Source organism: Typopeltis vanoorti, chromosome 23 (assembly GCF_054136105.1).
Source record: "Typopeltis vanoorti isolate ZY-2024b chromosome 23, IOZ_Tvanoo_1.0, whole genome shotgun sequence".
Taxonomy (NCBI): Eukaryota; Metazoa; Arthropoda; class Arachnida; order Uropygi; family Thelyphonidae; genus Typopeltis; species Typopeltis vanoorti.
The window spans coordinates 5,629,016-5,641,664 of NC_143571.1; the positions used below are offsets into that span (position 1 = coordinate 5,629,016).

A 12,649-nucleotide genomic window follows, 5' to 3' on the forward strand; every position below is an offset into this window, starting at 1 on the left:
ATGGACGGCCAGTAAGTACTATTCTTTCTAGGAGCTGAATCATGAAATATTTCCCTACCTTTCCAGAAGAATCGGATCAGTATCGATATGAACGTTTTTTTTTTTTTTTTTGTTTTGCTAAAATCAGTTCCTGAAGATGAAGATTGGTAAAATCCTCTCAGGGTGCTCTCCATATATAGAATTATCAAAATTAAAGTATCCTTGTGGAGCGCTACCATTGATCCAAAAATTCTGCGAAACTTTGCAGGAATACATTGTGCTTCGTGCGAAAGCGATATCTGAGAAATAAAAAAGTAGTTCCAAAAGTCGCCACCAGGAGCGCTGTATGATGTACTGAATATAGATGTAACTTTTCTGTGTGTAAGGGGAAAAGCGATACAAGCATAAATAACACATTTTTATTCACTTCCATTATGCATTCACGGGCTGTATTGTTCAATGTACTACTGCCCTTACTGGTATGCATCTTTTGCATAGTGTGTTCAACAGCAGAACGCAGCTGTTTGGAACTGATACTGCGTTATGCTGTCTTTCAGCACTGGCAAGGTTATCAGGATGATCCCAGTAAACCCTGTCTTTGAGAAATTTAAAGAGCCAGAAGTCACAGGCAGTCAAATCTGGTGAACGAAGCGGCCATGCAGTGGGAAACACATGACTGGGGCTGATCACTCTGACTTCCCTGAAATGTTCTCGAAGAACCTCCTGTACGGATCGACCAATATTTCATGTAGGGATCCCCATCCTACATGAAAATGACTGAATCCAAACAAAAAAGGCGCTGCTGTAGCTGTGGCAGCACAACAAAATTGTTTATCCTATTGCGATACCTCTTGGCAGTAACTGAGCAGGTTATAGCAACTGGTGAATGTCCTCAAAGAAGAAGAATGGTCCAATGATAAACTCTGTAAACCCACAACAGATAGTATTTTCACAGCTCCGTTCAGGTGAAAGTGAGCCTCATCTCCCACAAAATCATCCAGTCATGCAGCGTCGAACTCCACTCGAGCAAGGAATGTTAAAGTGAATATCAGTTGGCTTTGAAAGTCCCGCGAGCGCAACTCCTGTGTCAAGGTTATCTTGAATGGCAGAAATGCAGAATCTTCCGTACAATTTTCTAGAGTTGTGCAAGGCACATTCATGTATCTTGGTACAGCACCAGGAACCAACATTGTTATTCATGGCTTGCTCGACAACGGCAGTAGCAACTTCATTCACTTGGGAACTGATTGGTTTGCTACCTCTGCTAGGTCTAACTTCCAACGATCTCAAAACGACTAACCATCCTTCGCAGAGCACATGGAGATAGTGGACCTCGTCGACATTTGTTCAGGCGACGAAATTCGCGGAGTGCAGCAACAGCATTTCAACTGTTTAGTAGTACAGCCTCAAGAGCAAAGCACATTGGGGAAAGGTTAATGCAGTGGCGGCTCGTACATATGCACTGCGACACTGCAGCACCCCAAAGGAAAAAATGAAAAAATAAATTTTGTTTGTTTATAAATAATAATAACAATGCTTACAACATGTTAACGGTTACAGCTTATGTTTTGACATTGATTGAATAGTTAATAATTGGAATTGTTCGATTAACGCTTTAGTGTCAGAATTATCACGTTAGGCCAATTGCAGCTAGCCTCGCCGATATTCGTTTGCGCTTCTCATTGAACGTTACAAGTGATTCCGCCACTGCTCGTTTGGGCAGTGTATCTTATGCTTGCGCGCGTTATTTCTGTGAGATACGAAACTTTTATTATTGGTGCGTGTTCGTGGTGAACTATTTTTTCTAAATCGTATTTTATTTTGTTAAAATAACATATAATTATTTATTTATGCCATCATTAATGCCATCACTGTGGACAGTATTAAAACCCGAATCAAGGGAAAAATTCCTTGTCCATTTTTTAAACCTTCCTGGTACCTGTCGGGTGTCAGGAGGGTTTGCAAGTGCATGGATTTGCATGATATGCAAATTCCATGTGTTTGGTCTTTACAACGCCCCCGGTGAATTTTGGAACTACTCCCCCCCCTCAGATATCACTTCCGGATGACGCACAATGTATTCCTCTTAAGAGTTTCGCAGCATTTGGATCAATGGATGGTACTCCAAGGAGATACTTTAATTTTGATCACCTGTATATGAGGCAATGAACGTGATATGTCAGCATATTTGAAATCTTCAGGGGCCCAAACTTATAATTTTGGTTTGGGTTGGAATTACACCTGGAGCAGAAGCAACTCAAGCTGTGAGCCCGATTTGTGATGTCTGTTGATTGCGTTTTCCGTTCAATTTTCTTGCGGGAGGAAAAACCATGTTAACGGCAGGTGAAACTGGCTAACTTACTTTCAGTTGCAAATCATCTTCCTAGTCAAAGGGAAAATTGTCGAGAGTCATTTTCACAACTGCACTCGAACTTTGTTTATCAGAATGTTATCACTAAACAAGCATCCAATGAAAAAAATCTCCAAATCAGTGATAAATGTTATCTACATGGTGGCATGTATGCCCATTGGTCAATACTAGAAACAGAATCATTAAATCATTATCTAATTTTCACTCACAAATATGGAAACCCATATTTTCCTGGATTTCAGTAGATCTCCATGTGCATCGAGATTCTTTCTCATGGGAGAAAGAATCTTGAACTGCAATTATTCGCTAATGCAACAACTCAGTCACATCCTTGATATCTTTAGCAAACTCGTGTACTGTGTTTAGTACACGAGAGGTTTTTTTTTACTCCCTTCCCCACAAAAAAAAAAAATACATCAAGAGGGGATCAAATTTGGTAGCCTAAATGCCGCAACCTAATTCTTTCACTCCATCTGTAAATTTCCAGAATTTATGGAAATTTAGTAAGACTTTCACTGGGGCAGCATATATAATCAGACCCATAATGAAGAGGTATCTTTGTGGTATGCGAAGGACCAAGTATCTTTGCAGTATGTTCAGCTATGTTATCCTTGTTGGTGTGGTTTCCTAGATGATTAGCCCAATTTAGGAACACCACACACATTCAGTTTGGAATTGTCACACTTTTATTCCGTTACAATGTGTAAATTTCCACTTCATCAAATTCAACAATATGTTGATGCACCTTACCAGGAAGATGAAAACTACCCCTTAGCAGAGCAGATCTTTATGCCCAGTCTTTTGTGTTCTGTAGTTATTGGAATATGCAATTACGAATGAATTTATAAGGGGTATGTTGCAAAATTGTGTATGCCGCTTCGATTCAAGCCCTTTCATCAGGACAGATCTTTGCTCGAATCCCATCTTAGAATGTGAGGAACTATTATAAGGACTTTTGTAAGTGAAAGTGAGTTAGGAAGCGGATTTTTTTTTAATTCTCGAAAACTAGGGTTTTTGATTCCGGAGTGGGGGAGGAAAACAATCCACACAACGAAAACGCGCAGTTAACAGACACGACATTCTGGTTGGGCTGACCGTAATTTCAACTAAATTAAACAAACAAAAAGCTATTTGATCGCCATTCCCTTTTGTTATTGCTACCTTTCAAACAGAATCAATTTTCAATAGCTCTTTATGCCTTACCACTATGTTATGTCGCTTAATGGATACTGTCCGTATTTTATTTGCACTTAACAAAATAAACTGTTTTGTTATCGAAATTAGGAGATGGGAAGTACCATTTCAGGTGGGAGATGAATTTCATCGCCCGGTGTAATACCACCGCCCGCTTATTGGAGAAGTGGCTTGCAAAAGTTCCAGGTTTGATCTGTATAGCAGGGTTTCCGAGCTATGTAAAAAATGAACAAAAATTTATAAAATTGATTAAATGGGGAAACAATCCCTAGCACACCAATGGTACAAATGTACTAATGGTTTATAGAAACCTTTCGCAGTTGAGAGTTACATAAAAAAATTTCTGCTGGACTTTGTCTACATAACAATTTGGAATGTAAATACATTCTGCAGTCATTCATATCGTCGTTTGCAGCTATTTTGTCTACCTAACCCTCGTTCATCCACGGCTCAGCATATGAAACTTTTGAGCATGGGATTGTTGCAAAACTTTAAAGAAGAGTGCTGGCATTTGTATTTGTTTTCCAGACTGGAAATAACTGCCGCAGGTGCTTTCTAGAAGTTCAACTTACTTTCGGAGAGGAAATAGAGAAACTATAAAAGTTTCTATATTCGGCGGATCCAAACGTAATCGAACCTTTCATGACAGGGGCAACTCGTAGTAAAGGTGGAGTAAGCTCTGATCACTATCCTTGATATTTTCTCATAATGTAAAAACACAGCCCCTAGGGGATGTAATACTGTAATTACATTATGAGGCGGTCACTACCCAGACCGGTTTCAACCTTTTTTTGAGGTCTCATGAGTATTACATCCCCTAGGGGCTGTGTTTTTACATTATGAGAAAATATCAAGGATAGTGAGGGAGCTTGCTCCACCTTTGCTTCGAGTTGCCTTGGTGTTGTACTACCAAGTGGTCATTTACACTTGGATTCGCCGATAGTTTTTCGGTACATATGAAACTCATAGATTCGTAGTTCTCGATCTTAGAGTTTTGCTTACTGGCAGTTGAACAACAAGGGATTTGTATCCCCTTAATTATTATTAAGGATGTCAGAAAAATAGGCGTTTGGCTTTCAAACTTGATGTTTGTTTTGCTGCCTGTTTTCGAAGCCTTAATATTTTTGTTATCGATTTTCACAGACTTATTTTAGTTCAAAACCCTTTAAGTATAAAGCAGATTTATAATTAATATTTTTTTATTATTATTACCAGAGGTCTCCCGCGAGTCAGGGACTCATCGAAGGAAGCCATATAACATCTACACCATCTACCATGCCTTTTCATGAACTCATTCACCACCTTCCAAAGGCAAGCCATTCCAATCACGCACTGTGCTGAGAAAAATCTAGCTCTACTCCCCCCCCCCCTCTTTCTTAACTGCAATCATTCTGAATACTCTCTCGTTCTCATTCCATCTTCCATGAAATGCTTGCATCCTAAAAGGATATTAGGATGCAAGTATTTGGATAGCGTATCCGCTCTCCCGCCATGGATGTTTGTGATTGTCTGTGGAAATAACAGTGGCGGTCGGCGGTAGGTGGCGTTTGTGTAATTGCGGTCAGTTGGTGATTGAATGGTGGAGACGGAGTTGTAGAGCAGATGCCCTCCCTCGATGAGTCTTTGGACTCCCTGGAGGTATCAAATAATAATAATAATAATATATACAGCGCCGGCGCCTAGTCTTTTTCTTGTGTGTGCGATTAATGTTCGGCGCCTTTCCAAAAAAAGTTTTTTTTGAATAAAGTGTGAATAAAACGAACAGGAAACGAAAACCGCTTTACAGTATAATGTTACCTACAGATTAGTCCTGCTTATACAATTTTTTTTTTTGCACGGAACTGAACAATTAATCATAAGTTGATTTATGATACATCAAAAAATAAAGAACTATTTTAGGTATTATTAAAATTAAAGGGATATTAATCCCACATTGTTTTAAAACCGAATAAGAAACTCAAAGATTGGAATCAGAGTTTCATGCCGAATATAGTAAACTATAAAGTATCGACGATTACTAGCGTGAGCTAATGCAAGTAGTCCTAGTACAATCTCGGGCAACTCGTTGCAAAGGTGGGTAAAGTTCTGATCGCTATTCGTATTTTCCATAATGTAAAAACACATTTCCTAGGAAATGTATACTGTTATTACATTATGGTGGGAGGTCACTACCCAGACCGGTTTCAGCCTTTTTTTGAGGCTTCATCAGTGAGTAGCTAGACCAAATAGATAAGGTATAACGAAAAGAACTTATATATATATACTCTGCTATACGAGTTGTCAAACAATGTGGGATTAATATCCCCTTAATTTTAATAATGTTTATATCGCCGAAATGAAGCCTATTGGCTCTTTATATTTAAGTAACTTAATGGTTGCACCTGTTTGACAACTCGTATAGCAGAGTATATAAGTTCTTTTCGTTATACCCTTTGGTATCTATATCTATAGTTGGTCTAGCTACTCACTGATGAAGCCTCAATAAAGGCTGAAACCGGTCTGGGTAGTGACCTCCCACCATAATGTAATAACAGCATATATTTCCTAGGAAATGTGTTTTTACATTATGGAAAATACCAAGAATAGCGATCAGAACTTTACCCACCTTTGCAATGAGTTGCCCGAGATTGTACTACGTACTAGGACTACTTGTATTAGCCCACGCTAGTAATCGCCAATACTTTATAGTTTACTATATTCGGCATGAAACTCTCTGATTCCAATCTTTGAGTTTCTTATTCGGTTTTAAAACAATGTGGGATTAATATCCCCCTTAATTTTAATAATGTTTATATCGCCGAAATGAAGCCTATTGGCTCTTTATATTTAAGTAACTATTTGAGGTATATTTTCGTAAATTTTAATCAAAAATTACAGTGATATAATCGGGTCCAGGATACAATTTCAGAATTTATTTGTTCGTTTCCCGGAAGATCTGAAGAAGCCCGAACGGAAGACGACGTACATTCATAATTATATGTACCACTCAGGTTTCTGTGATGGCAAGTTATTTATTAAACTTCATTTATATATCGATGTGAACTGAGCAGTTATGTTCTATAAAACGGATTTTTATGCTGTTTCCACGATATTTCAACATGATCTCGCTTCCAAATAACAATGAGCAAACCAAGAAACCAAATATTTAGTGAGATACAGAAACCGAATATACCACGCAAGTCATTCATGGTATATAAATTTATGTTATACAGAATAGTTATCCATACAATACAATCTAACTCTTCTTAAACTCATTCACTGACGAAGCACACAAAACCACCTCTGGCATTCCACCCATTCACTCTCCTCCAAGCACAAAATCTAATCCCAATAGTCTTGCTAACTATGCTTTTACAATTCCAGAGGTGACTCCTCGTTCTCTTTCTCCTCTCCTACCGTGCATTGAAAAAAGTATTCGGTATCAATCCTATAAAACTGCTTTAATGACTTAAACGCTTCTATCGTCCTCTTTTTCGCATATTAGCTAGTTTTTGAAGCCCACAGACATTCATTCTATTCTCATAGATAGCATTCCATAGATTTGTCACAATCTTCGTCAATTGCTTCTGGATTCTCTCCATCACTTCTTCATCCATCCAGGCGGCCAGTTCTGTGCGTGTTCAGATGTGGCCTTATAAGAGGAACAATAATCTCCCTATCCCTGTTTGTCAGCGTGTTCTTCAACAACCATATGTTTTGGCCACCTGTGCAATATGTTCTCTAAACTTCAACTCCCTGTTCACAATCACCCCAAATACCTGCCTCATTAATTAAGCATACAGCTTGTGATCTCCTTCCCAAAGTGCATGACCTTACACTTTGCCAAGTTGAACTGGCAGCCATTTATCCTTGTCCATACCGCCAGTCTAAGTCATTCTGATCCTGCAGTATCTTTACACCATCTTCATTACCTACCTTTCCAGCTTTGCATCATCAGCAAACAACCGAATATATCCTCTCTAATCATTTCCTATATCACTGATTCATAACACTCTAATTTTCTGCTCTTTCTGTAGTAGATATGTGAAAAGGAATTTCAAAAGAAATATTGAAATGCATCTGGATAAGATAGAGTTAAACAGCAGTTGATAATAAATATCTGCGCGCGCGCACACTTTTTTTAAAAAAAACTTTTTACTGTATATTATTTGATCTATGCAACTTTGTACTCGCATTCATTGAATCCAATTTCTTAATCCCACGTTTGAGAATTGTTTTAAGTATAAAAAACGTAACATCTCTATAACGTTGACTCATTTGCACATTTTCTATTATTCTCTTATTAAATGATACTACACACCACGGGCTCTGTTCCCCTTTCGAGGATCTGTAGCTTGCAAATGTAATAAAATCAGGACGTTCTATAGATCAGCATTGCATATTAGTAGGTAACAATCAGGATAAATCCTCCTATCTCATAATAATGCTAAATCTCAGTGACTGCTTCTGAGGGGATCTCTTCCCTTGAAACTTAGACATTTTGTCCACACTCCCTTTCTTCGTATTAAGACATCACGTGACCCGGAACTCCCGCCTTTCCTAACGTCCACATTCCTTTGTTCCTTTGCAGCTCCTGACGTCATACATCCTGTAGCCTTCGCTCCCGTACACCACCCTCTACATTCCGCAGCGATATGCCCGTCACCGACCAGCCTGACGTCAATGGACTTCTGGAACAGCAGAGAATTGCAGGTAACGGCGAAGCGCACAACGGAATCACTACCCTCACCCTCAATACAGGTCCTTCGCCTAGCAGGTACGCCATGATTCCGCGGACGTTCACCGAACGGGTATCTGTGAGTTCGGACGGCCCGAGGATCGACCGAATATTCAGGTCAGTGTGTAAATACGATAGTGGCCATCGCTACTGTACGGGGATTGAGTATGTCTCTAGACAGGTGCCTGCGCATTATGTCTCCACCGTTACGTGGAAAGTCGAAGAGGAATCGGTAACGTATCATGATAGTGTAATTTTTTCCCCAAAAATGAAAGCGCGTCGGTATTTTGAAACGGTTGTTGCCAGCACGCCTACTGTGATGCATTCCTTCGTCTCTACCTTGACCCACTGGCCGGACTACAAAAATCGACAGTACCTCACTAGCATAACTTTCGAGCCAAAAGATATAGCGAACGACGAAACGAAACATTATTCATACCATCAGGTATACACCATGGAAGCACCCAATTTGTGTGCTGTCGTAAAAGAACAAACTAATGGAATCTACAATGGAATCAGTATGACGCTAGTAGAGGGAACTGCATAATGACTGTACCTGCATCTTATGGTATAATATAATCCCACAAAATTACGATTTAATATTAATGTCTTGGTTTTTTAAATTAAAAATTAAAAACTATTACTTATTCATTATTATTAATAACAGGCCATATATCAGGCATGCATACTAATAACAACGCTAGCGCAATATATTGTTCTAGCAATAAGAAAGTATAAGCGAAATATAATACCATATTTCACAAGAAATGCTTTTGTGCATCATTCAGAAATATGAATGTGTTATCTTGATCATGCTAAGAGGAATATGAGTCGAAGTGGTTTACAGTGTATCTGTTACTATCTAAAATACTTTGATCAAAGCAACTAAGAAAAAAATGGTAAAAATTTTATAGCTGAAGTGGTTCGTAAAATTTAAGGTCTAACATGTAGAAGATTAAAAATAATTTGGGTTTCTCAACACATTTGGCTATGCCAAATGCCTATAGTTTCTAATATATACAAAATTAACTTACCTCCCAGAGTTGATAACACAGAGTGTAGAGAAGAAGACATGGCAAGGACAGATGGAAACCAAGCAATTTGACAATAGCATCCCCCCCCCCTAGCATTATAACTGTAAATAAATGTGAGAGAGAGTCATAATTTTTGGAGAGCTAAGAAAAGATAGGTGGGTTCATATAAGGTCCAATTACAAGCTCAGCTCTTGTTATCAATACAGATTGGTCATTTGTTTTTCAAGTTATTCACAAAACTGTTAATAATTTTAAAATTATTTTCTCTTAAGGAGAAATATTTCTGATATGTAAATAACAAAACTGCAGTAATATACTGAAATTCTGTATATCAGTTGTAATAAATTCTTTGTATACAATTTAATTTGAATTATCAATAATAAAAATTGTAACTATTATCACTTTAATGGATGCCATGATTGCTGTACATAGAAATGTATAAAAATCTGTATATATACAGAATAATAAAAAATATTTTATAGAGCCAACGTATAGTCTTTTACCAGTCATAGCTTATTCAAAATGATTATGTGAATGACAGCACAAATTCCTAGGGAAAGAAAAAAAAAGGATAATTTTCTCTTATGATGAGAATGAGAAATATCAAGAACTTCATAATGCAACACTAACTATTCGAGAAAGAAAACTAAAAGCATTATTAGCTAGGAATAAAGATGAACAATTCACATGCAGCTATAATGTAATATCTATATCTATAGTGAATTTTAAAAGTATTACTGGGTTATAGAAAATTAGCTTTCCAGTATTTATTTATTTTTCAATTAAGAGAATGTTAATTCTGATCTTTCACATTGCATATATTTTTAAAATCCATGTTTTTAGTGGGTCCAAACTATACCAATTGTATGTGATTGTGACAATGAATACTGATTTTTATAGTAATTCCGATCATCAAAATTTGTTGACTGCATTACTATTGGAGGGATGAAGTTTGAAAAGAAAGAAGAAACATTATTTTTCTTGAAAAACACAGAAGCAGAGATAAAGAATTTGCTATTCCATCTCTATAAGACCTTGATACATCCTAATATGGTCACTTGGGGATGAAGTAGTGGAGAAAATCCAGAGTTCAGTAGCCAGAGGAATTCCCCCTAATGAAGATAGATTAAAGGTTTGTGGGTTGCAAAAGTTGGTTAATAGGAAAAGATGAGGATACGATAGGAACATTGCTTAAAGGGTTTTATAGAATTCATGCAGGGAAAAATTCAGCTAGAGCGGAACAAACAAGTGGTCATCCCTGGAAGTTGAGTAAAAGTGTGGTTTGGAAGAGTGTGAAGACTAGATTTTTGCTTGAAGAGTGGTGAATGAATGGAATGGTTGCAAGTCAGTTGTTGGTGTTTTGTCTGTAAACTTTCATGAGAAGGTCTGATAGGTATCATGTGGATAATTTGGATCTCCCACAATTATTCAGGGTTAGGTTACCCACAGAACAGCAATATCACCGATATATTTTTGCATTTATTCCTGTTAAAGAACCCTAATTGTTGCCTGGCTTTGTGTGATTCCTGAAATTAAACACAATATACTAATGCTTCATGAAGAGGATGCTAACATTGCATCACATTCAATGTTAAAAGTAATTCATGTCATCAAATTCATGTTAAAAGGATTAAACTAATTTTATTACACATTCATGTTAATAGCCCGGGTGTATGGTCACGAATATGGACACCTTTGAGCCGTTTGATCAGAATGTACTGATGGCATAGCAATTCAAATTCTTAGCTTTCGAGTGGTTTTAAACCACCCAGAAAGCAAGGCAGGGTGTACAGTGAGACAATAGCACCTAGAAATCAGTGGCTGTGATTCGTTATTGTGTCAACCAATCCAACTGAACGTCGTCATTTGTCATGAGTTGCTATTCTTGTTTTCTGAGTTTCATTTGTTTTGCATGCATGAAGTGTGAACCAATATGTTGAGGACACTGATATAAACAAGTTTTTAATATATTGTTGTTGTTTCATCTAGTCATTTTCGACTCCTGGTGATTCTATGAACATGCATTCTCCATTCAGATCTGTCCCTAGCCATATCTTTCAGAATCTCCAAGCACATTCCAGTTGCTTCTTTAACTCCATCCACCCATCTAATTCTTGGTCTTCCTCTTCTCCTGCTTCCATCAACTTTAGCAAGCATCATCATCTTCTCCAGACTGTCATTTGTTTGCATAATGTCCGAAGTATGACAATTTTTGGTTGATGATCATAGCTTCAAGGGAGCAATCTGGCTTTTTTCTGTCTATCACCGATTTATTGGTTTGCTTTGCAGTCCATGGTATTCTTAGTAAGTGTCTCCAAACCGATAATTCAAATGCATCTATCTTCCTTCTTTCACTCTTTCTCAAGGTCCAACTTTCACATCCACAGTACCACAGGGAATACCATTGCTTTCACGATTTTGATTTTTGTTGCGAGGCTGATATCTTTAAAGATCTTGCTTAAATTTGTCATTGCTTTCTTTCCGAGTAATAATCTTCTAACTTCTTCAGTACAATACCCATCTTTATCAATTCGGGATCCTAGGAGCACAAGATTGTTAACTACTTCCATTTTCTCTCCATCTATTTCAAAATCATTAAGTTCACATGTTGCCATAACTTTTGTCTTTTTGAGGTTAAGTTTAAGACCATATTTAGCACTTTCTTCTTTAACTTTCATAATAAGTTCCTCCAAATCTTCTTTGCATTCTGCTAGCAAGGTGGTATCATCTGCATACCTCAAATTATTAATATTTCTTCCACCAATTTTAATTCCAACTGAAGACTCCTCCAACCCTGCCATTCTTAAAATGTACTCACTGTACAAGTTAAACAGGTACAGAGATAAAATACATCCTTGTCACACCCCTTTACCTATGGTGAAATACTCAGTTTCTCCAAGATCTGTTCAGACAGTAGCTTCTTGTTCATAATAAAGATTCCTCAGAAGGATAATGAAATGCTCTGGTACTCCCATTGTTCTTAACACATTCCACAGTTTCACATGATCTATAGAGTCAAAAGCCTTGTTATAGTCAAGGAAACAAAGGTAAACATTCTTTTGATATTCCTGTGCACTTTCTATTATCCATCTCACATTGGCGATTTGATTTCGTTCCTCTGCCTTTTTGAAATCCTGCATGTTCATCTGGCACTTCTTCATGAATGGTTTGTCTTTTCTGAATGATCTTAACCCTAGACTGCTTCCCAGGGTGATGTGTTACCCCAAGTGACTCCATTTTCTCCTACAAATTAGTCGCAGATGCACACAGCACTTCCCCCACCCAACTATACTCTAATCAACAATCGTTCTCCATATCAGTCAATGAGTGAGTGTAGTTCATGAAGTATGTATC

General features: G+C 37.7%; 1 protein-coding gene across 1 annotated transcript in view; it reads left to right on the top strand.

Moving 5' to 3' along the window:
- LOC150093594 (uncharacterized) overlaps nucleotides 1-9,765 on the top strand; it is a 31,533-nt gene extending 21,768 nt beyond the window's left edge. Inside the window, exon 2 of the mRNA XM_090413027.1 lies at nucleotides 8,115-9,765. Within this exon, the coding sequence (XP_090269153.1) occupies nucleotides 8,179-8,808 (630 nt within the window). The 5' untranslated portion in view covers nucleotides 8,115-8,178 and the 3' untranslated portion in view covers nucleotides 8,809-9,765. The remainder of the gene's footprint in view (nucleotides 1-8,114) is intronic.
- Nucleotides 9,766-12,649: the final 2,884 nt, after the last annotated feature.